We start from the raw sequence: 27910 nt of genomic DNA, 5'->3' as shown, positions 1-27910 counted from the left end.
AACCCACCTGTATGAATACTTTTTTTTTTTTTTGCTATTTGTTTTGCGTCGCACCGACACATAATTATGTCTTATGGCTACAATGGGATAAAGTTGATAAACTAGGTTAACGTAACAAAGTTAATAAACAATGTAAATAATAACATTTCTCAGCATGTTAATACAATTTTGTTAACAACTTCAAATGTGTCCACACTAAAATAACTGTTTGTGAGGTTACAATTGATAGGGTCAGGGAGCAGAAAATACAGCTGCCGCTTTCATTATTTTAGTGAGTACAATTTGGGAAAAGCGCAGACGCGAAGTGTGGCAAAGAAAAATTCTGGAAAGGCGAGTAGAATTAAGTTTGGAAAGAATACTGTCAGAACTTTTAATTCATGATGCAGCGGGCTTTAAAAATTCTCTTGAGAATGCCCCCACATGACTTTCGGTTCTTGTTTACAGTAATTGAGTCTGAAATTGCAAGTAATGATACAGATTATCGGAAAACCGGCTCCACTAATGACAGGCTATTTTTTTAATTTTTATAGATAGATAGGCTATAGGAACTGGTAACATTTCACTTATATACACCTATTTGTCTAGGGTATCAAAACAAGCAATTTCAGTTAATGTGTCTGAGGTGTTTGAAGCTTTATACAACAATATCAAGGAATTGGTGAAGGTACGAAATAAAGATGATCTTTATTTAACCTACCTAGTTAGGACAATATTATTTTGATGATGTACAAGCGATTATGGTAGGTTACATTATTCAGGGAGGAGCAAACCTGGAAATGAAACTACATCAGAACACAGCTAAAAGAATATCATACAGAATTAAAGGTACTGTATATTAGAACTTTCGCTTGCGATTTTATAATTTTTAGAAGAAATAAGAAATAATCGTATTCTGCGCTACGAGTCGGCGTGCTCTAATTGCGTCCTTGCGCATGTGCGAACCGAAATGTTAACGAAAACACGAAAAGATAATGAAAAGTTTCACTCACAAAAGTTAAAGAAATTTTGTTAATCAACATGCTCGAAAAGTTAATGAACACGCTATTTTGTTTAACGAATGAAAATTTACAACCTGTTTTCCAGTCAGTGACCGAGTCAGGGATGGAATAAATGAAGTCCCCAACTTGCCGTGAGGATAGGAATTGTGCCGGCTGCCGAAGCTGTCGCACTCCTCTGGGGCAATGATTGACAGACAGATGAAATTAAATTGTGCTGGAGAGTGTTGCTGGAATGAAGGATGACAGGGAAAACTAGAGTACCCGGAGAAAAACCTGTCCCGCCTCTGCTTTGTCCAGCACACATCTCTCATGGAGTGACCGAGATTTGAACCACGGAACCCAGCTGTGAAAGGCCGACGGCTCATTAACAGTGTTTATTAACAAAGTTAACGAAAATATCTTTGTGTGGACGCTCCTTAAAAGTACTTCTGCGGGACAAAATTCCGGCACTGGGCATCTCCGAAAACCTTAAAACTGTAGTTAGCGGGATGTGAAACCTATAACATGTATATATATGCGAATAAGCCCATTAGGACTACGCAAAGTACTCAGAGGCGTGCATTTGCCTTGCTTTGTGCCCATATTATTTTCATTCTTTTACCGTGGGCTTCCTTTCTGTCTTCGACCAGATTGTTCCAGTCTTCTTCTTTGGTCTTTCCTCTTGGTCAGCTTGCCGTTTGGAAATTTTGGATCTGAAGATTACCCTGTTTTGAACATATGCTGTGTTCTTCCTGGCTGTTTCAATCAGTTTTGATTTCGACAATCCATTTCAACGTGTCTGTTTTGGTTTTACTCCCGTTTTCATAGAATTCGACTATTTGTTTGGTAAGTCTGTCTGGATGCATTATTTTAATATGTCCATAGAATCTTGCGTTTTTAATCTCTGTGAATATTTGTGTATTTTTGTCTGCCTCTAAGTTGGTATTGTTTGTCGGTGAGCTTTGGGTCTGGAATTTTTCTTACGATTTTGCGTTCCTTTTTCTCACTGTTTTCAGTGTCTGCTTCTGTGTTCAAAATTAACGTTTCTGATCCATAAAGACATTCTGATTTAATGACTGTATTGTAATGTCCTACTTTTGTGCGCTAGGATTTTTTTTTTATTTTTATTTTTTTTTAATTTTTTTTTTATTTTTTATTTTTTTTTTTTTTTTTTTTTTTTTTTACAGATATCTGGGGTTAGTCGATTCGCAGTTCCCATCTTTTGGCATCTAATTTCATTGGCTTTTGTTCTGAGTCCATTTTCCTGAATTGTTTCACCAAGATACTTTAATTGTGATGACTCGTTTAATTTTGCCATATTTTGTCTGCATGAATTTTGGTGCTTGTTTATTGCAGTTATGTATTCTATATTTTCAAAAAGGTATCTAAAGACCGACTTTTCCGCAGTTTCTTTCAGGAGTTCAATCTGATTTTGGGCTGTTGAAATGACTCGGGTTAAAATTGCTAGGTCGTCCGCAAATGCAGTCTATCGCCTAAAGTGATTGGTTGGTGAATTCTGAGGACCAATTTCTGTTTGCGCCATTCTGTTATTATTATTATTATTATTATTATTATTATTATTATTATTATTAGTATTAGTATTATTATTATTTCCGACTGTTTAAAGAGTCCTGTTAATGAAACAGTTTTTTTTTTCGAAACGAGTTCTTTAGGAGTTCCTTGGTCCTCAAGAAAAGTGAAAAGTGAACTGGTTAAAAATACCACTGTAAAAAACAAAAAACAAATTCCATGTTGCAATAGCTCCTAAGAGCCATTGCCTACCTAGGGACCTCTACTCAACTTGAAGGCTTGCAGATCACAAGATGTCTCGTGGTCGGAAACACGAATACTTTCGGCCGTTATTCTGGTGTCCTCCCGTTAGCGACGATTCTCATTAGCGACGGATCTTAAAGTGATTATTAAGTGTCCCATTAGCGACGTCCTATAAATACTCATGGTCCTCAATTTCCGGTTAGCGTCGGAATGTTTACTAATTGTGACAGCTCCCTGGAAAACCCCTGCTCGAGAATGCAGTACACATTTTTGGTTTGATAACTCGTCATTCTGTGTCTTCAGTTCAGTCCGATTCAGTATGGGGTTCATTTCAACTAAGAGAGCTAACACTTGCCTTATAAGCCTATATATGGGATATGGATATAGCTATAGGCGACTAAGGCAAAACACAGGCGGGCTATATAGTGATGTGACTGTGTGTCAAAACGAAGTATCCTGAACTGGATGAAAGAATCGAAAGATCAACCAACAAATGCATAGCAAACGATAACGTTACATAAGTTATGTCGTATGCACTGATTGTCTGTCTATCTGCCTGTCAGGTCATCAGCCCAGAGGCTGGTTAGATCCTCAAATAGCACCACCAAAGGCTATGCAGTTATAGGGAAATCACAAAAACCAATGGCAGTACTAAAATGAGGCGTACTGGGCAAGACGAGGAGTGAGGTAGTTTGCCATTGCTTTCCTCACTAGGCCAGACAGTGCTATTGTAGCCCAACTAACCCTATGAGCAACACCTTTCATGACACTCAGACACACTGGTTGTACGCCGAATGTCATTACTCAGCACCACTAACACCCCAGCATGCGTGTACATACATACATACATACATACAGATAGAAATTACGGAAAATTAAAAACTGCATTTCCCTGTTACTTTGGACACGACTGATACAGAAATATAATTCTTTTCAAGTTCTGAGCAATGTACAGACAAAACTCTTATTTTATATACATGGATATTATTTACAGTAACTTGTTCTTCTCGTGGATGGTAGGCCTAACATATAAGGCTGAGTAGGTAAACCGTGCGGGTCAATGGGGTCTGCTGGTCTTCTGATCTGTCGTGATGGTATGGTCTAGCAAACCTTGTGTGAATCCTACAGCAAGCCCACCTAAAATAATAATAGGGGTGTTAACAAAAAAGTGTATGCAGTTATAGTTAGCGCTAACAATTGACTTTTTCACATTTTTTTGTTAAGTTTTATTCGCCAACGGCCGTAGCCGTGTTGAAACACCGGATCCCGTGAGATCTCCGAAGTTAAGCAACATTGGGCGTGGTCAGGAGTTGGATGGGTTCCACGCGCTGTTGGTGGGGGGTAAGGGAATGGAGGAGCGGAAAGGAACTGGCCACCCTACCGCACGTAAACTCCGGCTCAGGAACACCTCTGCGGAGGTTCGGACCTGCCTTCGGGCAGAGTACAAAAATATATAATATAAAGTTTTATTCTTAGATCTCCTGTGTCATTTGCATCGAATTTTACACTCGCAGTGCTGCACACATATTCTATCAGTCTTAATCGCTTAGCCTCTCTTTCATTAAAGATTCAGGCCGTATGCTACTTAGGCGGCAGTATTCCTTTGTACGCTACTGGCACTGTGATTCAACTGTCAAAACTAATTCTTCCTTCCTTAGGAAGCCGTTCGTCGCTAATGGAACTCGTCGCTGAGGACACTGCACCGTTATTCTTGGCTTTCTAGACTTGATCAGATGGCTCCTCACCTGTAATCACGTAAGTTGAGTCGACCTCGAACGAGCTCTCAGATCCTGACCTGGCTGGGAATCGAACCCGGAGCCTACACCAAAAGACCGACAAAAATACCACTAATCGGGTATCGTTAAGTGTCTTCTTCGCCACCAGTTCCTCATATGACGAAGACCTTGAACTGTTTCAGCTCTCCCCTTTAGTTGTTTCGCAGAGAGTTAACTTTCTTCATTGGGCTGGATCTCGTATTGCGAAGGGTTCCACTTATTTGATTTTAAGAATGAACATGTGTAACAACGGCATCTTACTTAACCTGTGACTGTAGTCCATTGACTTTACCTTCGATTACCATGACAATAGGGGCCGATGACCTTAGGATGTTAGGCCCCTTTACAGAACAGCCGTAATCGTCATCATCATCATCACCATGACAGTGCTTGAGAAGTTCACTGAACTCCGTAGTAAATTGTTTCGAATAGCTACATAAACAGTATTGCTAATAATTTTTACCGACACAAAGGGCCATCAAAGATAAAATCATTTGTGTCTATGCTGTCAAAATATTCGATGGCTGCTTTACGCGGTAGATAATATTTTAGGTAATATACAGTAAGTCATACCGTCTAAGAAAAGTATTTCGCGCATGTGGAGCAAGCAAAAGACTTCACACGTTATTGTGTGCCTTACTGTTACTGGCCCTATTACATTTAGCATATAGTAACCATTACTATGCTCAGCGTGTATTTTTTGTCACGTCAGAAAGGGCATCTGGGCTTGAAAATCCTGGTCAGGGTGCCTGTAGTAACCCTAGAAATACCTTAGATAAGCTGAAGGTGAGTAAATGAAACATGATAATCGTATTGTGTTTACAACCTGGTCAGTGTGTTGCTACTGTGTGCTTTGCTCTACCTTCGTTTAAAGTTCTCGTGCTCGGAATGGCAAGCGTACTAAACACATTTGTTTGCACTGTTGTTTTGTTCGTGCCCTTTTATTGAGACGTGATCGCGTATTCATCCCGTAAGTAATAGGAGGTTACTCTACACGAGTTTAAGGATTGATTGTCCGCCACTAAAGGCCCAGGACCAAAACATAGTTTCCGAATTCGTATTAAACCTTACCACTGCGTTGCTGTGTCTTACGCAAATGATGAGGCTTGGCTGGCGATTACAAAGTTCCGTACTGGATCCAGTGTGTTTTCTTGTGCCAGTCACCCTTTTTCAGTCAGTATTTTCAGTATTTTACAACAGGAGTAGCAATCAGTCAATCGAATTAGTCGCCCAGGTGGCAGATTCCCTATCTTTATATGTTTTCTTAAATAATTGCGAATTGTTTGGAAATTTCTTGAAAATCTCCCTTGGTAAATTATTCCAGTCTCTAACTCCTCTTCCTATAAATGAATATTTTCCCCACTTTGTCCTCTTGAATTCAATATTTATCTTCATATTGTGATTTCCTACCATTAAAAAGACCACTCAGTCTTATTCGTCTATTAATGTCATTCCACGCCATCTCTCCACTGACAGCTCGGTACATACCACTTAGTCGAGTAGCTCGTCTCCTTTCTTATATGTCTTCCCAGCCCTGCAAAATTTTCGAACAAATCGTGCTGCTTTTCTTTGTTGTTTTTTTTTTTCAGTTCTGGATTCAATTAATCCTGGTGAGGGTCCCATACACTGGAACCATCCACCGCAATCTGGAGGCACGGTTTCGAGTAAATATTATACTTTTGGACATTATAGCACTATAAAAATTAAAAATTAAGTTTCCAGTAGGGAACCATAAATTAACTTTACAGGTTTCACAGATGAAAGAAAAATGCTAAAACCTTGAAGATTAGTATAGGTCTACAAATGCTGCTTCAGAATTTTGAGATTAGTTCATTTTAATTCATTATAATTGACTTGGGTCCGATGACCTCGAAGGTATGTCCTTTTAATCCTCTGTGTGGATTTTCTATGTGATTCTATTTTACCTTTCTCATTCTCTCGCACCAACATCAGTTCGTCAACATTATAATAATCGCATACGGCTCATTTCTTATCAGTACTTTTAGCTTTTAGTATATCAGTAACAAAATTACTCGTTGTCTTGTATATTCGTTCACGTAATACAGTTGGTTGTATTTTTCTGGAGATGCAGTCTCGCGCCAAAAAACTTCACATGAGATCTTCGTATGTGAACCCACCTGTTGGGAAATACTCGAGCGCCTCTGCTTTCGCTCCGCGCCGGCCTTGGTCGGAGCAAGGTCGTGATGATAGGACTGGTTGGCTGGTCTGCTTCCCGCTTGGAGTGAGGAGGCTGAGGACTCGAACCGAGGCGTCGTTTGGCAGTTGGACCACGCCCCCTTGTCTAGGGAGAGCACGTGGTTGATCGCGTGGCACACCGCACCATACCATGCTCCGCGCACGGTAGTTGATCAGTCTTAAAGCCTGGCAGCTCGACGGTAGTTCATTCCTAGCGTGGTTGGCTACAGGTCTGTTTCTCGCGAGATCGAGTGCTGCTTTCGCTTGCTGCTGCTCTCGATACGCCGCCCGTTGTGGTGCTATGTTGGCTACAGGGTACATTGTTGTAGGAATAGAACTATGGGTATTTACTTTCATTACCTCCATCTCTTAAAGATTCTTAACCTCACACCTTCTGAAATACGTGGATTTTTAAAGAGTGGCAGCGAAGAAACTGTTTTGACGTTATGCAACATGTGTAGTATTGGCAGTATTGTGCACAGAGCAAGGATTGCTTGTAATGCCCCCGAAGACTACAGCGTCTGCAAAGAAACCAATATCAGTACAGCACATTCTACTGCTCAGTGTACTGCCTGATGTACTGCCGTCAGTATCAAGCAGGAAAATAGTATGTGCTGTAACGCATTTAACGCACGTTTCGGATATTGCTTTCCGTATTGACACATTGAACCCTGTTTTAGTGGGGTATTTTTTTGTTACATTTTATTTCGTCTAGTAGATATGCCGGCCTTCAGTAATGAATAAAAGCTAGACAGCATTTTAATTTACGGCGAATATCACAGAAAGGTAATCGCACATTGTACGCTGAACGCTACTCAGATAGTGTCTTTCATCTCTGCCATTGTGAACATCTGAACAAGTATCGTAGAAGTAGTCTACGTTTTTCAGAAGATACGAGGTTTAGAAAAGCGAAACCAAGTGTGTCATCAATAATGTAACTGTAGTTTTCAGTTCGCTGCACAAAACAAACATATTCTATTTTAAAACGTGTAACTTTGTGTTATAGTGTAAGGCAATTCCGAACCTCCGCAGAGGTGTGCCAGAGCCGGAGTTTACGGTAGGGTGTCCAGTTCCTTTCCGCTCGTGTTATAGTGATATTTGTTTAATTTAATGGATTGTGCACACCTTCCCATTGTGTGAGCTTCTGATTTGTTCTGGGTGATTTCCGACAAAAGAGTTCCATTACAAAAATGTTGCAAAGTTTGGGCTGGGAAGACTTGGGAGAAAGAAGACGAGCTGCTCGACTGAGTGGTATGTTCCGAGCTGTAAGTGGAGAGATGGCGTGGAATGACATTAGTAGACGAATAAGTTTGAGTGGCGTCTTTAAAAGTAGGAAAGATCACAATATGAAAATAAAGTTGGAATTCAAGAGGACAGATTGGGGCAAATATTCATTTATAGGAAGAGGAGTTAGGGATTGGAATAACCAAGGGAGATGTTCAATAAATTTCCAATTTCTTTGAATCATTTAAGAAAAGGCTAGGAAAACAACAGGTAAGGAATCTACCACCTGGGCGACTTCCCTAAATGCACATCAGTATTGATTGATTGATTGATTGATTGATTGATTGATTGATTGATTGGTACATTTCCGGGCAACTAGATTTTTGTCATTTTGTTTCATTTCAAAAATATTTGAGGTCGCAGAGTTCGGTGGGACACTTACGTCTCGTAAGAAAGCAAATGATATATCGTACTAGAACTTCCCGAACTCTGTAAGTTGTAATAGCTGATGGTCCTCTTATAGTGGTACCGTAATGAACCCAAGATCGCAGGTTTGATCCTGACCAGAGTCGGTGTATTTTTACTGACAGGCAAATCCACTTCACGCCATGTTCTAGTTAACATGTAAGGAGAGCTTATTAGGTGCTCATTCGACAAAATCTCCCGTGCTATTGTAATTCGCCTTTATAGATTTCTAGCTACTGCTTGTAGGAATGCGGTAGCAGAATACTGTATGTTAGGGACCGAGCTGCATAGCTGTGAGCTTGCATTCGGGAGATTGTGGCTTCGAACTCCACTATTGACAGCCCTGAAAATGGTTTTCTGTGATTTCCCATTTTCATACCAGTCAAATGCTAGGCTGAATCTTAATTAAGACCACGGTCACTTCCTTCCCAGTCATAGCCTTTTCCTATTCTGTCGTCGCCGGAAACGCAATTTGGGTTAGTGCGACGTTGAAAAATTTGTTGGATAGAACAGATCACAGAAAATGGCAACATAATTTGTCCAGGTAGAATCTCCTCAAAGGACTTGCATTTCGGTAGTTGAGACCGTTATCATCATCATCATCATCATCATCACCACCACCATCACACAGACTCGACTGCGGTATTGCAAACTCTGTGAAGTGGTGACGTTTAGACAGCTTGATGCGTTGCCATCTTGAAGCGAAAACAAAACTCTACTGTTCAGTTTCTAAGGCAGAGTATTTAATTGTCTGCAGGACACGAGTGCTCCGCTAGAAGTCTTGAGTTGCCAGTATATTCGTCCACTTCAATAATTGACTACCTCGGACGAGATCGAATTTCCTGTCTTCGAATCATGAGCCATACTTATTCTGATCTACTGAAGTAGTGCTCCTCTTCAACCTGCTCTTCGTCTTGTTTTCTTAAACACCTTATTCTACTGAGGTTATGTTCTTCATTTTGAGTGTTTTCGGGATAATGATCATTTCCTTCCTTCGAATTCGAAAGTAGCGTATCTGGTAAAAGGGGTAATTAATGCATGTTAGAAGTCTAGACAATCCTTCGGGAATTAGATGATAATAATATACTTGAGGTATTCTAATAGAAAAAAAAACAAACAACGGAATTGATCAAGCAAACTCTTAACAGGCACATCAGCAAAAGTTAATTTTTTAGGAGAAATTTCAGAGCCATTCGAAATTACAACAGGGGTCAGACAAGGCGATGGATTATCACCACTACTAGTCAGTCTAGTTGTGGAAAAAGTGGTTTCCTGAATGGTAAATTAAACTAAAGGGATCGATATCGATAGACTTCTCAAAAACAAAATTCACGTTGATTATCTCACCTTTGCAGATGACTTGGCAATCCTCTCCAACAACAAACAAGAAGCACTCTAGTCCCTAGAAAAACTTTATCAAATAGCGGCAAGACGGGTCTGCATATTTCATATGCAAAGACAAAGTATATGGAAGGTACAAAATCAGGATTTAACAACCATCCTCTAATCACTAGATATGGAAAAATTTCACATGTAGATAAATTCAAATACCCAGGTGAAATTATACAACCAGACGGGATAAATTAGCAAACAAAGAAAGAATTACAAAATCACAAAAAGCATACAAAATTGTCTGGAGCAATCTCCAAAGAGTGTGTTAGTTTCCTTATCTTGGTTCAATAATCGAGGATACAAGTAGCCGCGAAAAAGAAATCAAACGTCGCATCATTCTAGGACGTACAGCTATGGCAAAATTAAAGATGATCTGGCAAGATAGAGCAATATCTATGAATACGAAGAAGAGATTAGTCCATTCGCTTGTGTTCTCGATCTTCCTGCATGGATGCGAAACTTGGACCATAAAAGCTAAAGACAGGAACCGAATCAGTGCCTTTGAAATGTGGTATTGGAGAAGGATGTTGCGAATACCGTGGACAGCCAGGCGAACAAATGATTCCGTCATCCGGGAAATTGGAATACAAGAAAGTGTATGCCAAGATGTGTACCAGAGAATCCTGCAATTCGTTGGTCACATTATGAGAAGAGAGGATGACAACCTGGAAAAATTAATTGTCCAAGGAAAAGTTTTTGGCACAAGGACGGGTCGCAAAAGGATGGATTGATCAAGTAAGAGAGATCATGGACTTACCATGGAGATTTACTGTCCGGAAAACGCAAGTACGTACAGAATGGTATCAGCTTATAAAAGAAACAATACCGAGCTCGATAGCTGCAGTCGCTTAAGTGCGGCCAGTATCCAGTATTCGGGAGATAGTAGGTTCGAAACCCACCGTCGGCAGCCCTGACAATGGTTTTCCGTGGTTTCCCCATTTTCACACCAGGCAAATGCTGGGACTGTACCTTAATTAAGGCCACGGCCGCTTCCTTCCCACTCCTAGCCCTTTCCTATCCCATCGTCGCCATAAGACCTATCTGTGTCGGTGCGACGTAAAGCAACTAGCAAAAAAAGAAAAAGAAAAAAAGAAACAACAAAGTCCTTGGGGTCACGATACTCAGTCATGAGTAGAACGACTGGAGAATTTAAGTACGTGAACTATGTTCGCGCATTCACGTACATGTATGATAGATTCTTTTCTTCTCTACGAATGTTTATGATTTGCTCAGTAAAGAAAATGAGGACAAAGGAGCGCACATATCATTTTATTAAACAATATTCTTTTTCATCGTCGGTTCTAACTTCCAACTGCTAATCGTATTCATAGATATTGCTCTATCTTGCCAGATCTTCTTTAATTTTGCCATAGCTGTACGTCCTAGAATGATCCGACGTTTGATTTTTTTTCGCAGCTACTTGTATCCTCGATTATTGAACCAATATAAGGAAACTAACAGACTCTTTGGAGATTGTTCATGCAGAATCTCTGCACCTTTGTTGACAATCATTAGTTTTGTCTTGCTCCAATTAATTTCCATGCCAAGATTGTGACTTTCCTGTTGTACACGATCCATTATCTCGAGAAGCTCATGTACACTGCTGGCTGCAAGTGTGGTGTCGTCTGCAAAACGGAGGTTATTAATTCTCTTCCCACCAATCGAAAATCCTCCTTCCCAACTGTCGCGGGCATGCCTCATGATATATTCACCATAGATGTTAAACAATTCAGGTGATAGATGCATCCTTGTCTCACACCTTTGGAGACTTTGAAACTTGATGATAGATCACCATCAACTCTGACTTTGGCCAAGTTGTTATCGTATACGCCTTTTATAAGTGAAATGAAATGAGATGAAATGAAATTCCCATTTCCTCTAGAACACACCGCAACTTCGGCCACAAAACACAATCAAAGGCCTTTTGGTAGTCAATGAAGCACAGAAACAAAGGAATGTTGAATTCATGTGCCTTTTCAAACACTTCTAACATATTATTCGTCCGGCTGTTAAGCTGAATGGTCAGCAAAATCCAGAGAGCCTCGGGTTCGATTCTCGGCTGGGCCTCGGATTTTAACCACGTCTTGTTAATTTCTATACTTCGAGTATTGGTTGTTTGTTTTAATCAAGATCATTACACCTTGTCCTGTTTAACCGTAGTAAATAAGTTAAAGTGAGTTACTTCAAATTGTCAAAAATACAAATTGAGGCTGACTGTGCGGTCGAGTATGACAGACGACCAAATTTCATTTATATATACATATTAATGATGTTTGGGTGCTTGCTTACAATTTCGGCCCTCTTCCTTCACGAAGGACTCGATTAACTGCCAAAAGGTTAACATAAAAGCCAAGCTTTAGTTGGAGGTAATCTATAATTCCATTCTATACAAGTTTTTCCTACTTTTCCAAATGGTCATGAAAATTGTTTTTTCTTTCAGGTAAATAGCCGAAATGAATGGGAGACACTTGTGGACCATTTCCGGCTTACGAAGCATTGCGTCAACAGCGGCGTTGCTCTTAAACAGATCTACTTGAGGTACGTAGATAAACACATTTTATTGAAGAACTTGTGGCTTTTGAGTTAGATTCATGATGACTAATTGTGCACTCATCTCAGTTCTTCTTAGTTCAGCAGCTGCTTACTTAAGACGAATTCTGGTGATGGCCGACGACAGAAACTTTTCAGTTTATTAATTTTCTCCCCAGTCCGTATTTATGTTGTCCTAGTTTTCTTTTTAGCATATTTCTGGCGAATTGTTCGATTTTTCCTTCAGTTTTAAGGCAAGTGTTTCCTTTCCTGTTAAGGCATGAAGTGTTTGCCAGTTTAGATATTGTAGTTTAGTATCATCTTTGCTTGGTCATGGCAGTTTCCAGTAATTTCAATGGTTGAAGGATTATCCTTACGTATAGCTTGTAAGAGTGAAAAGTCCGAGTTGATTTGTGGATATTAATTGGGTGAAATAATGTGACAGAGCTCTGTAGAAATAGGTCTTGCCAATGTATGTCTGAATGTCAGTTTTGCATCTCTCTTGATCAGAACGCCTTGTGTAGTTCCGTTTGTCAGGCTTCACCTAGTGCTCGATTCCGGAATTATCAGTACCGTTCTTAAGTGTGTAATACTCGTATTTGTATGTTTACTGGCAAGGTTAAGGTTAGACAGACTCCAGTACTCAGACCGTAACATTAAACAAAACATGGCGGCCAAATCAGTCGTGCTGCTGGTATTGGCTAACACGCAAATATCACACACATTTTAAACCAATGGCGGTAATTTCACATAAATGCAACATCATAAGGAGAATCATTGCTGCGCGCATGAAAACGCTTCGCGAACAACTACCCATCACCTATAATCAACTAGAATCACACATATTCTTCTAGAATAGATGGACGGCTCCACAGTAAAGGGGAACAAGCTTGTATCACACTGCGTAACAAGCTTGTATCACATTGCATATTTAGACATTTTGTTTAGTCAAATACCAACGTTTTCTCTTAGGTTTCACTGAACTGAATTTAATTTAATTTATTTTCATTCACATTATTCACAGTGACAATATATTATTTCGGTTGATTCATCAGCCGTTTCTGTCGAACCACTGCCGAAGTCGCTGGCTGCCACACCCTCAATGTTGATTTCCTTATCGCTTTTATCACTGCTTCCCACACCAATATCTGTCACAAATACTTTCGAGTTCCTGATCCAGTTGTCACATTGACACTAGGGATTTCTTTATGTTCCTCATAAAACCCCTAGGAAGCTCGACGTACAACACTTTTATCCATATTGTCTAGTTTTGTGTTTGTCGGTTATCGTTTGTTTGGATTTAGGACTTGATTCCCATCCTAATACAGTATTTCACACTGCTTAGCGGAGCTGCTCACTGTCCTCTCACTTGTATCTACAGCTGCAGCAGCCGTTTTTACAGCTTTGGAGACCTTTCTTCTCACATAAGTTTAAAATATTTTACCGGGCGAGCTGGCCGTGCGGTTAGGGGCACGCAGCTGTGAGCTTGCATCCGGAAGATAGTGGGTTCGAACCCCACTGTCGGCAGCCCTGAAGATGGTTTTCCGTGGTCTCCCATTTCACACCAGGCAAGTGCTGGGGTTGTACCTTAATTAAGGCTACGGCCGCTTCCTTCCCACTCCTAGGCCTTTCCAATCCCATCGACTTCATAAGACCTATCTGTGTCGGCGCGACGTAAAACAAATTGTTAAAAAATAATGTATCGAGCGAGTTGCCGTCCGGTTAGGGACAGACAGCTGTGAGCTTGCATTCGGTAGATAGTGGATTCGAACCCCACTGTCGGCAGCCCTGAAGGTGGATTTCCGTTTTCAATTTTTAATGCATACTTTCTACAGTTTTAGTGCAAAATTGCATGCAGACTTCAATAGTTTTTAATGCATAAAGATCCGGTCCCTACTCATCATACTCGCAGTATACAGAACAGGTTTGTTTGCATTTTAATATGTCAAAGTACGAGGGCTGTTCGATATATAATGCAACACATTTTCTCGGCCTTTCGGTTTTTAAAAATTGGAATTTTGTTTGGGACATCTTTGAATATTCCCGTTTCGTCTCGTAGAGTTTCATTAATTTCCGACTATAACTAGCCTTGAAATTGGCATCTGTAACGGAGGTGCGTATCAGACAGAGAACAGATATTGAGTTTCTTTTGGCGGAAAACCAGGGCATCACAGGTGTTTACAGGCGCTAGTAGAATGTCTACGGAGACCTGGCAGTGGACAAAAGCGCAGTGAGCTTTCTCCACAACAACGCTAGACCTTGCACAAGTCTGCGCACCCGACAGGAGCTCACAAAATTTCAGTGGACAGCTCTTCCTCCTCCACTCTACAGCCCCGATCTCGCGCCGTCTGATTTCCATCTGATTGGCCCAATGAAGGATTCACTCCGCGGGAAGCACTACGTGGATGATGGGGAAGTTAATCGATGCAGCACGACGTTGACATCACCAGTCGAATAGTACCATGCAGGCATACAGTCCTTGACATTCCGGTGGCGTAAGGCTGTAGCATTGAACGGAAATGCTGTTGAAAAATTGGGTATTGTAGCAAGAGGATTGGGGACTAAATGGTTATGTGAATCCTCAATAAAACCAACCTGCTTTTAGAAGAAAAACAAGTGTTGCATTGTATATTGAATTTGCTACGTATAATAATGTTCCGTCACTTAAAGCTATTGACACATTCTGTAATATTATAGCCTATCCAGAGCAAGTGAACGTTCTAGATCAGGGATGGCGAACCTTTTCCAGCTAGTGTGCCATTTAAAGTCTGTTTTATTATCCTCAAATGTTTACTGTGCCACTTGTTATTTTCTTGTAAGGAATGGCTATAACCCCCCACCCCCCACCTCCCGTACGACTTCCTTTCTTAATTCCCAATTACGTTTCATAATATGTTAGTTATTCTTTTAGTAATTTATTTACTTATTTAATATATATCTTGTAAATACATTTGACCGCATGTTTGGTGGTTGTATTTTGCAAAACATCAAAAATACATTTTTAAATATTTCGAGAACACCTAACATTACTTGTAAAAATATATAATAAGCTCCCATTGTAACACACCTCATCATTAAATATTATTAGATATAACAATTAAAATACTAATATTGCTAATGAACTTCGAGTGAAATATCGTTCTCACATTTAGTACCCATGTCATTTATATTAGGTTCATAACTTCTTGTCTTCAATAACCACAAGAAGCACATAGGTCTGAATCAAGACGAATTCTAACTGTTGACTTCACAACGTTCGTTGTAGGGTGTTTAACGTTTTCTTTAAGAAATTGCACAAACTCATTATGAATACCCACCATACTTGAGGCTATTCTGCAAGTCAAAGCCCATTTTTAATACAAGTTCTTGCTTCACATCCTTCATTATATCCTTACCTATTGTCGTATTTTGTAAACTCAACTATTTTACTAATTCCTCCCTGCCCTTATCACATTTTCATAAGGAAATCAGACAAAACAGCAGTCCTTACTTGTAAGGTCACATACGTATTTTCATCAAGACATACTGAATACATCTGGGAGTTATCCAAATCAGCTTTCAAATGCTCCGATACATTTTCACTCATTCTTATTATTCTACCCTTGACAGTTTTTCGGCTGGCTGGCATTTCTTTAATTCTGTTAATTATTTGCTGTTTGTTAGGAAAGTCTTCAATTAATGTATCGGACGTCGATAAGAAAGTCTCTTTCAAGACTTCCCATGCTCTAATATGCAGTGAGACAGATGGAAACATACGCACTGATATTGTTCCTTGGCCTGAAAGATGATACAAAAAAAAATAGTTTGCTTTGTGTATTCTTCGATTTTCTGTGAAGCGAGCTCTCTTCTTTCTTCACTTGACATGGAACGAACATTTAAATGATTCGTCCGGAAATGGTGCTTTTGGCCTACATTAAATGTGCGGGACACGGCGGTTTTCAGTCACAGGCAACACAAAGAGTTATTGCTTATTTCTATCACTCTGAATTCCGTTGTCCACTGTTCTTGAAGAATCCGGTTACTACTTTAGTTTCTGTTTTTTCGGCACCGAAAACATGTTTGTGAGGTCCGTATACAAACGACATTCAATAAACAGTAACACACAACGAATAATTCCGCGCTACTGGCTACACACACAAGTCAAACTTCACTCACCGACTGACTGACGGCCAGGTTTTCGATATTTATTTCTTACACGTGAAACACTATGACTACACGAACCATGTGATATTGTATAGTCTGTACCACAAGACGTATATAAAAACTTTAATATGTTCATGTGGCGTGCCACCGAAATCCTGTTCGCGTGTCACCTAGTGACACGCGTGGCATAGGTTCGCCATCCCTGTTCTAGATCAAACATAACTTCGGGCGGTAACTATCGACATAACCTTGTATTGCTTCTGGATTATCTTCGACTGTGGTGTGTTCAAAATGCCATGTGCATGTAGTCCAGTAGACATCAGTTCATTTGGGGGAATGACTGTCGCTATCACAATATGTCAATCTTAGGATGACAAACATGGGTGCAAGGTCAGCTGTCGGTTACAGTGTTGACATACTAAAGTCTCTAAGTGATACGCGATCGCCGATATATTCCAAACATGGACCTCGCTCTGAGCTGACGGACTGAAATGAGCCGGGTATCATTGTTCACATTATTCAATGTTAGTCAAGATAGGCCCGAATAAACCAGTTATAAGATGGGTTACTTATGTTTGTCTTGGTTCTGAGATTGAGCGTTTCATTTCAGAGCATGAATTGCATTGGATGTCTTTAATCCATAATATAAACTAACACGAAAGGGTGTAAATTGCACTGTGTATTGTTTTCACGCATTTTCTGAAAACTTTTGTCAAGACTCTGCTGCTCATAAGTCAGAGTTGCCATTCAAAACGAAACAACACAACACAAAACAAGCAGCGACTTCGCTAGATACTAGTGAACGTTGAAGTGCTGTTAGAAATGATTTGGTTCATAACCATGATAAAGAATGTCCGTAAGGTAAAGTAAAGTAAACTCGTGTCCTCATCCCGAGGTGGTGCAGCTCTTTTCAGGCACACCCCCAATGGAGGTGAGCTGCATGTACCATTTCAACCACATACCAGCCCTCCCGCCATTCTTAAATTTCTGGCAGTACCGGGAATCGAACCCAGGCCCCCGAGGACGGCAGCTTAATAACACTAACCGTTACGCTACGGGAGCGGACGTCCGTAAGGTGAAATGCCATGTAATTGTGCTATGCGAAACTACACTGAGCGGCACGAAAAACGCAACACTCAATAAATGATGTGTAATTATCTATTTAATCGAAGTGAAGCACTTGAACCATTCTTTTTAGACGGAGTATGCTATTGGCGTTGCTTTGCGAGTAAACAATGAATTGTTGATTGTTTATTGCAGTAGCCTCAATTGTTTTTTCCCGCGCAACCTGGAAAACACATCGCTGGATGTGAGCCAATAATGTTTTCCCGCTCTTGTAGCGCTTATTGTTGTACCTTTAATTGTTCCTCTTTCAATCACACATGTTTGTAGGATCTTTCTGTGATTATCTTAATCAGCTTTCTGTAGTAAACATGCCGTTAAACCCTGAACAAGCTGCGAAAGCTGTTGCCTTGGTGGAAGATGGTCGCAGCATGCATTACGTTGCAGAAGTGTTGAGTACTTCACCTTCTACAATTTCCAGAACCGTACGAAGGTACAGGGAAACTGGAGGCTTTGTAAAGAGACCAGGATCAGGCCCGAGAAGAGCAACATCGGAGAAAGATGACCGCTTCTTAAAACACCGCAACCGTCACACCACCACTATTGAAGCACGAAATTGACTTCACCAAGTTCAAGGAGACAATGTTAGTGAGAGAACCGTTCGAAGAAGAATGGAAGAAGCCAATTTTCAGTCCAGAAGACCTGCTACAGGATCGGAACTCACCAGAGGGCATCGCACAGCTCGACTGCGTTTTGCAAGGGAACACCTTGGCTGGACAGTACAACAATGGGATTAAGTGTTGTTCACCGACGAGTCGCGATTTTGCCTCCGATCACCTGACGGAAGAGAGAGGGTCTGGAGAAGGCCAGGGGAAAGGTATTCCCCTAGCACATTCTCATCCAGGACGCTTTTTCACGGTGGTTCTGTGATGGTGTGGGCAGGAATCAATACAGCTGCAAGGACGGATTTAGTCTTCGTGGCGAATGGGAGCCTTACCGCACATCGGTATGTGGAGGAAATCCTTCTGGAGCATGTTGTGCCTTTCGCTCCGTTTATTGGTGATGGTTTTACACTGATGCACGACAATGCACGCCCACATGTTGCGAGAATTGTGCAACAGTTCTTGGATGAAACAGAGATTCATGCTATGGTTTGGCCTGCTCGAAACCCCGATTTGAATCCCATTGAGCATGTTTGGGACCAGCTGGGGAGAAGAGCCCGTCAGCGCTATCCAGAGACCCTACAGGACCTACGGAACGCCCTCCTGAAAGAATGGGAGATGATTTCTCAACAGAACATTATCGCATTAATCACGAGCATGTCTGAAAGGTTGAATGCCGTCATTGCTGCAAGAGGTGGCAATACACGCTTTTGAAGATGCGAACAGAGGTCCCCGGGATAATCTTCGAGGTCTGTGAAGTGAAAGTGTGTAACATTAAAACAGAGTGCATTACCTTTATGAGCTTACTCAAAATGTCCTTCGCTTAATTTGTTCAATTTGTTTCTAATCGTCTTTTCTTTTCATTGTTAGACCGTTAGATGGGACCGTACCACAATATTCCAACATAAGATTGGTGGATTAGTGTCATAAAAGTGTCATAAATTTAGAATAGTGGTTCGATTCGTACTGAAAGAACTGCCAACTTATAATTTATTTTATTAATCTGCCTGAAATTATAGGTAACCACAAAGATCTATAATACTACAATAATTGTTTAGATTAGTCTACAGAGGTTATGAAAAAAAGGAAGTGAAATATACTATGTAAGAGGAAGATTTCTGATTTGCGGCTCATTGATTGCGACATGAGGATGTATGTAGATGTCTCTGGATACCGAGCGATCCCTGCATTTCTGTGAGGGCACAGGCGTAGGTGCCATATTTGTTGATTCCGAATCTGTTGGAGAAGTCGACAACCGTGCAGTTAGGGTCTCGCAGCTATGAGCTTGAATTCGAGAGATAGTGAGTTCGAACCCCGCTGTCGACAGCCCTGAAGATGGTTTTCTGTGGCTTCCCATTTTCACATCAGGCAAGTGCTGGGGCTGTACCTTATGGCCATGGCCGCTTCCCTCCCACTCCTAGCCTTTTCCTATCCCACCTTCCTGTGTCGGTGCGACGTAAGGCAAATTGTAACAAGAAAAGAAAGTCGACAAAGGAAGACGTAAAGGTGTCTGGCTCCTACCATAAGTCCCACAATTTCAAGGTTCTTGAAGCGATAATTATAATCTAACTCGGAAAAAAAAGAGAGAAGTGCAGATAATTCGCGGAGAATTAGATACTCTAAATTTCCAGTTAACGGAAATGAAACTCATAGCACGTTTCTAGCTCTAAATATTTAGATTCACTTGGGAGATAAAATTGTAATACATAAGGACAAAAACGGTGGCGATATCAATTTTTAGCTGTCGCATGAACTTGAACCATTTTGTAACTTGCTCTTTGGTGTATCTTCACGGAACAGTTGTTTGTGCAATGGAAGCAAATAGGCATTCTGTATTCTGATAAGTCTAAAATAAGTACACACGGTTTCTTAATTTTTAGTCAGTGGTGTCACCAACATAAATGACAACTGATATGTGAAATACTCCAGCGGAGCGCCTATAGGATCTGAAAACAGTTGTTTTCTGTCATGTTTTGCTCCTCTACTTTGTCTGGAACGACGCGTCTCTTCGTACAAACTACATTTGGTCCATCGGAGAAATCCACTCTGGTAGATGCAAAGCTAGTGAATGTTTATCTAGGTTCTGCAAAAAAAAAAGCTACAAAACTATTACCTGAAACCATATAAATCAGATCACATTCTGAGACCTTGAGGACGCCTCGTGGATGCGATTTTGCGAGTTTTCCCAAGGTGTATGTTTTGGTCTTGTAGACATCGTCATTGCGCCTACGAAAACCGCTATGTGAAATATTTCAGCCTGGAACTTTGGCCGGTAAGGTTTTGTTATCTAGGGTTCTATATTGTGCGTGTATTTTCAGAGAATCCTCGCTCTGGATGTATGTGCTGTGGGTCAGTATTTCTCCCACAACATTATCACACAGCGGTTTTAGCACGCGCAACGACGATATTTTCCCTCTTCTTGGCGTGTCTAGGTTTCATTTACGCAGCAGAACTCATTCAATTATGATGGGAGCTTGAGACACCAGGTAGTTTTTCTAAAAGTTCTACTCGACGAATCATGCTGTTGTACGTTTGCTCTTTGTTACATTGAGATTGAATTTCTGTTAAGGAACGATTAATAGAAAATGCCATGTTACATAGAAAACAAATGTTATTTTCATTAGTCGTCAATAATAGCCTACTAATGGCACAATTGACTTGTGACATCTCAACGCTAAGACGTAGGACTTAAGACATGGTGTAGCTATCGTCGGCTGCGTGCTGAGTATCGACCATTATGCTGTCTCCGGACATGTAAGCAGATATCATTGCAGATCATATAAAGCAAAACTTTCGAGAGGAAATACTCTTCATTCCTGATTTACACCGGCCGGCAAAAGTGCACTTCATTCTCCTACAAGTAGGTAATCTCTTAGGAGGAAATTCATACTGATTTTCAAACTCACAGTGAACTTAGACAGAAGACTAATTGAGTTGATGTTGACAAAACGAGTTAGATCTTCAAATCAAATAAAAATCACTTTATTTGCAAATTTGGTGTCTACCTCGGTGGCAAAAATACATTGTTATCAAGCTCTAAATTCTAAGGTTAAAAAATAAGAACATTTCCTAAAATACACTACTGTACAATTTATACCAACAGTTGTTCTAGACAGACTGATTTTTTCCTGTAGCTTCCGTGATAGTTTCCTATCTGTAACATAAATATTTGAAAAGAGCGGGTTTTTATGTATAATGTCCGTAGGCGACAGCACTCTCGTATTGGTAGGTTGGTAGTAATGCTCTGTTGCGTAGACCGTTGCTTACGCTATTATACAAGGCTGGGAAATACAAGGTCTCACTGGTCGTGAAACTGGTTCCCGCTCGGGCTATTGAAACGCACCGTTTTGCCGCTAGGTGCGCTCTTCGTAGTCATAAAATTGCGCGGGCGAAGTACTCATCTAAACATTCATCATCGTGTCAAGACGTATTTTTGTACTTTGTGAGCTTTCTTGTGCTAGTGCGGGTGACTAAAATTTATTGACAAAAATTAATGACCGTATTTACGTAATGCGAACATCGGATAATTCTTTAAAAAAACTTGGTGTACTATAGTGTTCTTTACTGTAAATGAAAAACCTCAAAAGGATGTGGTATTTCATTCCACAGATATCCGAAAGACGAGGAACTTAAAACTATATAAATGGTGTTTGGCAGTCTCTCATCAAGTTAATAGACTGGGATCTCTGTGGAAGCCTATTGTGCATTCCACTGTTTCCAGTAGGCATTTTAAAGACTCAGATTAGTGTAAACACAGCACTATAAATCCTACTTTCGAATGACATTCAATCTGTATTTCAAGTTTTCCCGGACACAAACACAATCACATACAGGAAGACCACATAAGAGGAAGGCTACAGAAGTGGGAAGTGAAGCTAAACTTTACAAGAAAATTGAACTTCACGTAGAACTAACCACACCTGCAGCCAGCGAAGAGAAGGACCCTCCGTCTGTAATTATCAGTGAACCGTTATATAAAACCATAGGCACAAAGTGTTCTATTGTACTTAAATTGTACAGCACTAAAGTAGGTTTGAAATTGCAAAGAATTGTTAGAAAATGTAGGAAACAAACAGCGCTTATAGTGAAGCAGACAAATATTATTACCACTTTAAAAGAAAGGATGCATCAACTCAGAAATAAAAAAAAATCAACATGGACTTGAGAGAGTCAACTAAATAAAATTACAGAACCAGCTGTACACGCCAATATTGGCTACACTGAGGAAGCACAATGCAAAGGAACGACCAGAGTTTTCTCTGACTGGATGGCGACTTCATGACAATGTACGGCCTCCCGACGCAAATCAAGTCGTGCAGTTTCTGGCTCGATTCAACATTACTTGTGTACCGCATCCACCTTATAGCCCTGATCTTGCACCCTGTGATTTTTTAATTCCCATCACAAAAGCAAAGCGTAGGGACATTCGATTTGAGAACTCGGAAGCAGTGCTCAAGAAAAGTGGGGCGATTCTCAAGGACCTGACACAGAATGGTCTGCAGCATGTGTTCAAGGGCTGGTAGAGACGCTATAAAAAGTGCATTGAAGTAGGAAGGGACTACTTTGAAAAAGATCATGTAAACATTGAAATGGAGTAATAAACGTCTGTGAAAAAAAATTCTCAGTCTTTGTTGATCAGCCCTCGTATTTACAAAATTCTACTCATAATATCGTCTGTACGTTCATACATAATCAACTCATATACAGTGTGTAGAATCACTTCAAATAGTACTATACAGCTGTAATAAGATTTAAATTTACATTACATTTAACAAAATCCATGTTGCTACCTAACATGCTTATATAGGAATCAAACTATTGATGGAGAGATGGCATTGTCAAGAGAATCAATGCCTCTAGTTATTACATAGGAGCATATGTCCTAATGTTATGAATTTATAATGCATGCTTAAACTAGGCTGATTTAAACCTCAGTAGCTCTGCCATCAGCTGTCTTAGATGACCTAGGCGCACTAAAGAGGCATACCAGAGAAATGAGGAGTGAGGTAGTTTCCCGTCGCTTTCCTCACCGAGCCAGAAGCGCTATTACATATGAGTCCAAACAAAATCGTGGAAGGTAACGGACGATTAGCAGCTTAGATAAATAAGTACAGTAAACTCTCTAAAAGTTACGAAGGTGACAGTGGAGTTGTTTATCTCACTTGTTCTTAACGCCAATTCACAATCATTGACAAGTTTACGCAACGTAAACAACATTGTACATATATTCGCATGATTTAAAGTGATTTGATAGAATCTGAGAATGCTCTTGTAGAATGAAACATGTCATTCTTTCCTGATGAAATAATGAATCTTTTTACAAGTCACAGTGTTTATTAATTTGTATTCACAACGCGTTTCAGAGCTTATATTCACTGGTCAGGTGGTGAAATAGTGACATTCAATTGTTGCTCTATTTCAAAGTGTCAAAGAATATTACACTATTTTATTGAAGAGTAGGGATAAATGCATTATGAATTTATTACATACATTGTATATGTTGGATCAGCTATAGATGTGTATTGTCTCAGAAATATACATTTGTTGTTAAAGCTTAAAATATTAATTTTCAATTTTATCATTCCGTATGTGTTGAAGATCTATTAAGCGATGTCTATAAATTTCTCAGTTTCTAAAATGTTCAATTTTATTCCTTTTGGATGTCTATGTAAAACAGTGAGAGAACTTTTGTATAGCCGAGGTGTCGCCAGGTATTCTTGAAATCTGTCAAATTATCTTCCAGTTTGTCCAATGTAAGAGTTGATGACCTCAGATGTTAGGCCCCTTTAAACAACAAGCAAGCTGTCTAATGTAAACGCATTCACAGTTTTCACAGGTGATGTTATATACACCAGTATGTTTGAATTTATCTGGTGTATTGACTGAGTGTGACAATTCAACATACACTGGTTTGAGGTCATTGAAGACAATATAATGTAAAAGCTTTTGAGGGGACAACTGTTTTTTTCTATGTCGGAATTAATTTTTATCAATTCATTTTCCAGTATTTTTCTATTGAAGGGTTATATGTTCAGAATATTGTTCAGTTTAGGAGCAGGGAAGCTCTCTTTGTAAACTATGAAGCGAGTTGAATCCAACAATTCAACAAACTTAATGCTTAACTTAAAATGAATACAAGATTTATTCCTCCACCTTCTCAATACTTAAAATCATTTAACGTTTATCAAAACATTATAATATGATAGTGTCAGGTACTAGTTTCGGTCCATTTTTGGACCATCATCAGCCTAACCGAAATTACAAGCAAAAGACATAAACTAAATTAATATGGAAGTTTATGTTTATGTCTTTTGCTTGTAATTTCGGCTAGGCTGATGATGGTCCAAAAATGGACCAAAACTAGTACCTGCCACTATCATATTATAATGTTTTGATAAACGTTAAATGATTTTAAGTATTGAGAAGGTGGAGCAATAAATCTTGTATTCATTTTATGTTAAGTCTTAACTCAATACGGAACCCAACCATGAAGTTTATTACTTTAAACTTAATGCTTTCAAAATCGTCGAAGCATATTTCCATTTGCATAATTAAACTGTCAAGGACTTCACTGTTAAAATTTTGAACTTTTAGAATGTCCTGCCATCTACATCCCACTATTTATTTTACGAGATTTTCAACACAAGAGGATACCGTGTTTTGTGATCGCATGTCCTTGAGGATACCAGTGGTTTTCCTAATTTCAGTATTGCATAGAATTACATCAGATGTGTTTTTTGTTGCAGTATAACAAGGAGATGATCTATATAAATAAAACAAATCCATAGAGACAGAGTAAATAAATGAATTGGGCCTTCCTGAGTATGTTAAGCAACCCAACAGCAGAATTGTACGACCCACTGTCCCAACCCTCATCATTCTGTGCAATATCTTCAAAAACCTGTCATCATAGTGTGAAAATATTGTGTGGACTGCTCTGGAATGAAAGTTCCAACGGGTAGTGCATGCTTGTGGAAGTCTGAATAATTTGGATTCCAGAAGATGAGCTCTCTTTGAGGATCTACTAAAATGAATGAAACGCTGTCAGCTTATCAGTGGAAAGCCTGACTGATTTTATTGTTTTGCAGCAATGGAGAAGAACGAGGTTTAATTGGTGGGCAGTGTAGAAATATTTCCCGTCGGCAAACTTGCTTAACGTAATGCTGAACAGCCCCCATGCCTTCCTGCCATTGTGGAGCACACGTCATATGTTTGACATACGATTTTAACAATTAATTCTGATAAGTCCGATGCAGTCTTATCAATCGGAACATCATGAAAGCCTATGAATCTTTCTGTGGGATGTCCGGCTCCATGGCTAAATGGTTAGCGTGCTGGCCTTTGGTCACAGGGGTCCCGGGTTCGATTCCCGACAGGGTCAAATCAAAAGACCTGCATCTGGCGAGCCGAACTTGTCCTCGGGCACTCCCGGCACTAAAAGCCATATGCCATTTCATTTCATTTCTGTGGGATCCTGTTTTGAGCAGAACCGGAATATTACACAGACTTCAGATCTATTTGAGACATTCAAGGTCTTATCCGCCTGAATTCCAATGAAATCACAAGAATTCAACTCTGCTTTCATCGTCTCCTGAATTATGGTAGTTACTGACTCAATTAATTCATTCTGTATTTCGCTTGATTTGCCTTTAAAGTCCAACGTGCCGGGCTGAGTGGCTCACACGGTTGCGGCGCTGGTCTTCTGAACCCAACTTGACAGGTTCGATCCTGGCTTAGTTCTTGAAGGTACTTGAAGGTGCTCAAATACGTCAGCTTCGTGTTGGTAGATTTACTGGCACGTAAAAGAAATCCTGTGGGACTAAATTCCGGCATCTCTGCGTCTCTGAAAACCGTAAAAGTAGTTAATGGGACGTAAAGCAGTTATTATTATTTCAAGTTGCTTTACGTCGCACCGACACAGATAGGTCTTATGGCGACGATGGGGCAGGAATGGGCTCGGAGTGGGAAGGAAGCAGCCGTGGCCTTAATTAAGGCACAGCCCTAGCATTCGCCTGGTGTGAAAATGGGAAACCACGGAAAACCATCTTCAGGGCTGCCGACTGTGGGGTTCGAACCCACTATCTCCCGAATACTGAATACTGGCCACACTTACGCGACTGCAGCTATCGAGCTCGGTGTATTATTATTATTATTATTATTATTATTATTATTATTATTATTATTAAAAGCCCGGCGTGGACTGCAGATGATATCGAATGTACTGTTCCTGTTTTGAAAGATCATCTAGCAACTTCAGGTATTTGCTCCTGTTGATCGAGTCTTCCCCTTCAAAATGACCTCGAAATCCAAGCTCCTGTTTCCCAAAAAAGCACTAAGGTTTCTCAACAAGCCGATTTTTTTTCACGACTTCGTTATGTTTAACGGCTTGAATTCTTGCACCTTCAGATAAAGAACTTTATATCTCCCAGCGCCCCAGTAAACGGAATTTCTCTTCATTCTGAACATTTTTATTTCAATTTTGATGCTTCTCCGCATTTCTAAGAAGTTTTTTATAACAATTATCCCATTTAAAGCCCATCCCTTTCTACCACCAAACAAAGCAAACGTAGGCCCTTCAACAAAACCACGAATATCGTGTAAACCAAGAAAATTGAAATTTTCTAGCTACTTGATCGTCAAAATATTTAATATCTAAATTAGACATACATCCTTCGTTTTTGGCTTCACACTTCTCTTCGTAAATCCAAACAGGGAACGGATTATATTTTAAAGAGTTCAAAAGACTTGTGAAGTTCCCGCAGGGGCCTGCTTCACTCATTATTTAAACGCGAGTTTCAACAGGTGATGCCAGTCTTGTTTTACACAACAGAAACTCAGAAATTTGGTTTTTTCCATGTCTGAATTGTCACTAATATTGCCAATAATGCACTGATTGCCTACTAACTCGAAAGAATACCATGCGCACTTACGCAATTAACAATATGTACTTTGTCGCCTTCGCGCTAGGAATTTCTACACGGGTATAGTGCGCATTGGTATCACCCAAATATCACTATAAAATTTGTCACAAATGGAACATAATAATTGCTTTTACACATATCAAGTGAAAAATCCCGGGCAAATTAAGAAATATTTGATTTTTGGAGAATATTATGTATACGTAATTTACCACTTTACAAGTACATTTGGTGTTGCGCTCACAGTGACACACGTATGTCTTGTCTTACACTTTCAACCATTTCCTGTGTGATATCTGTGTTCACTGAAGTTCTTTGCTTTCGTTTCATTGCTTCACTTGTCAAACATCATCATTTCATGAATTGTATCGCGATATGCAATATTTAATAGGCGACAAAATGGTATGGCCAATGTACATAAGAAAAATTCAGTGGACTAGTGATTTATTGGTCCAGGGATCGAGCTACTTTCGTTCGAACAGCAATAAAAATATTTATTGGTCCAGGGATCATGCTATTTTTCTGTTGACCTCCATTTTGCTGTTTGAACTGGCCGCTCTAGTCATATGGACAAAGATAATGAGAATCTACAGACATAGCACTCCCATTCCAGGGTGCTAGCCCTGGACCTGGAGAAAGTAACAAAAGACGGCACCAGCAGCGCAGTACGGGTACGTCATAAACCAGTCCTGTCTACAAGCCTTAAGTATGTTTCCATATTTCTCAAATAACGACGGTATTTCTTAATTTGCCAGGGATTTTTCACTTGATATGTGTAAAAGCAATTATTATGT

At 39.9% G+C, this 27910-nt stretch overlaps 1 protein-coding gene across 5 annotated transcripts in view; it reads left to right on the top strand.

Annotated features, from left to right (window-relative positions):
• The window catches only part of Bap170 (Brahma associated protein 170kD), a 484022-nt gene that overhangs the window by 106611 nt on the left and 349501 nt on the right, over nucleotides 1-27910 (top strand). For all 5 annotated transcript variants that reach the window (XM_067143530.2, XM_067143531.2, XM_067143529.2 and 2 more), the window contains exon 3: nucleotides 12243-12340. In XM_067143530.2, coding sequence (XP_066999631.2) covers nucleotides 12243-12340 — 98 coding nt within the window. The remainder of the gene's footprint in view (nucleotides 1-12242; nucleotides 12341-27910) is intronic.

Source organism: Anabrus simplex, chromosome 3 (genome assembly GCF_040414725.1).
Source record: "Anabrus simplex isolate iqAnaSimp1 chromosome 3, ASM4041472v1, whole genome shotgun sequence".
Classification (NCBI taxonomy): Eukaryota; Metazoa; Arthropoda; class Insecta; order Orthoptera; family Tettigoniidae; genus Anabrus; species Anabrus simplex.
The sequence above is the reverse complement of the archived record's forward strand: the minus strand, read 5'-3'. Positions and strand labels throughout refer to the sequence as shown.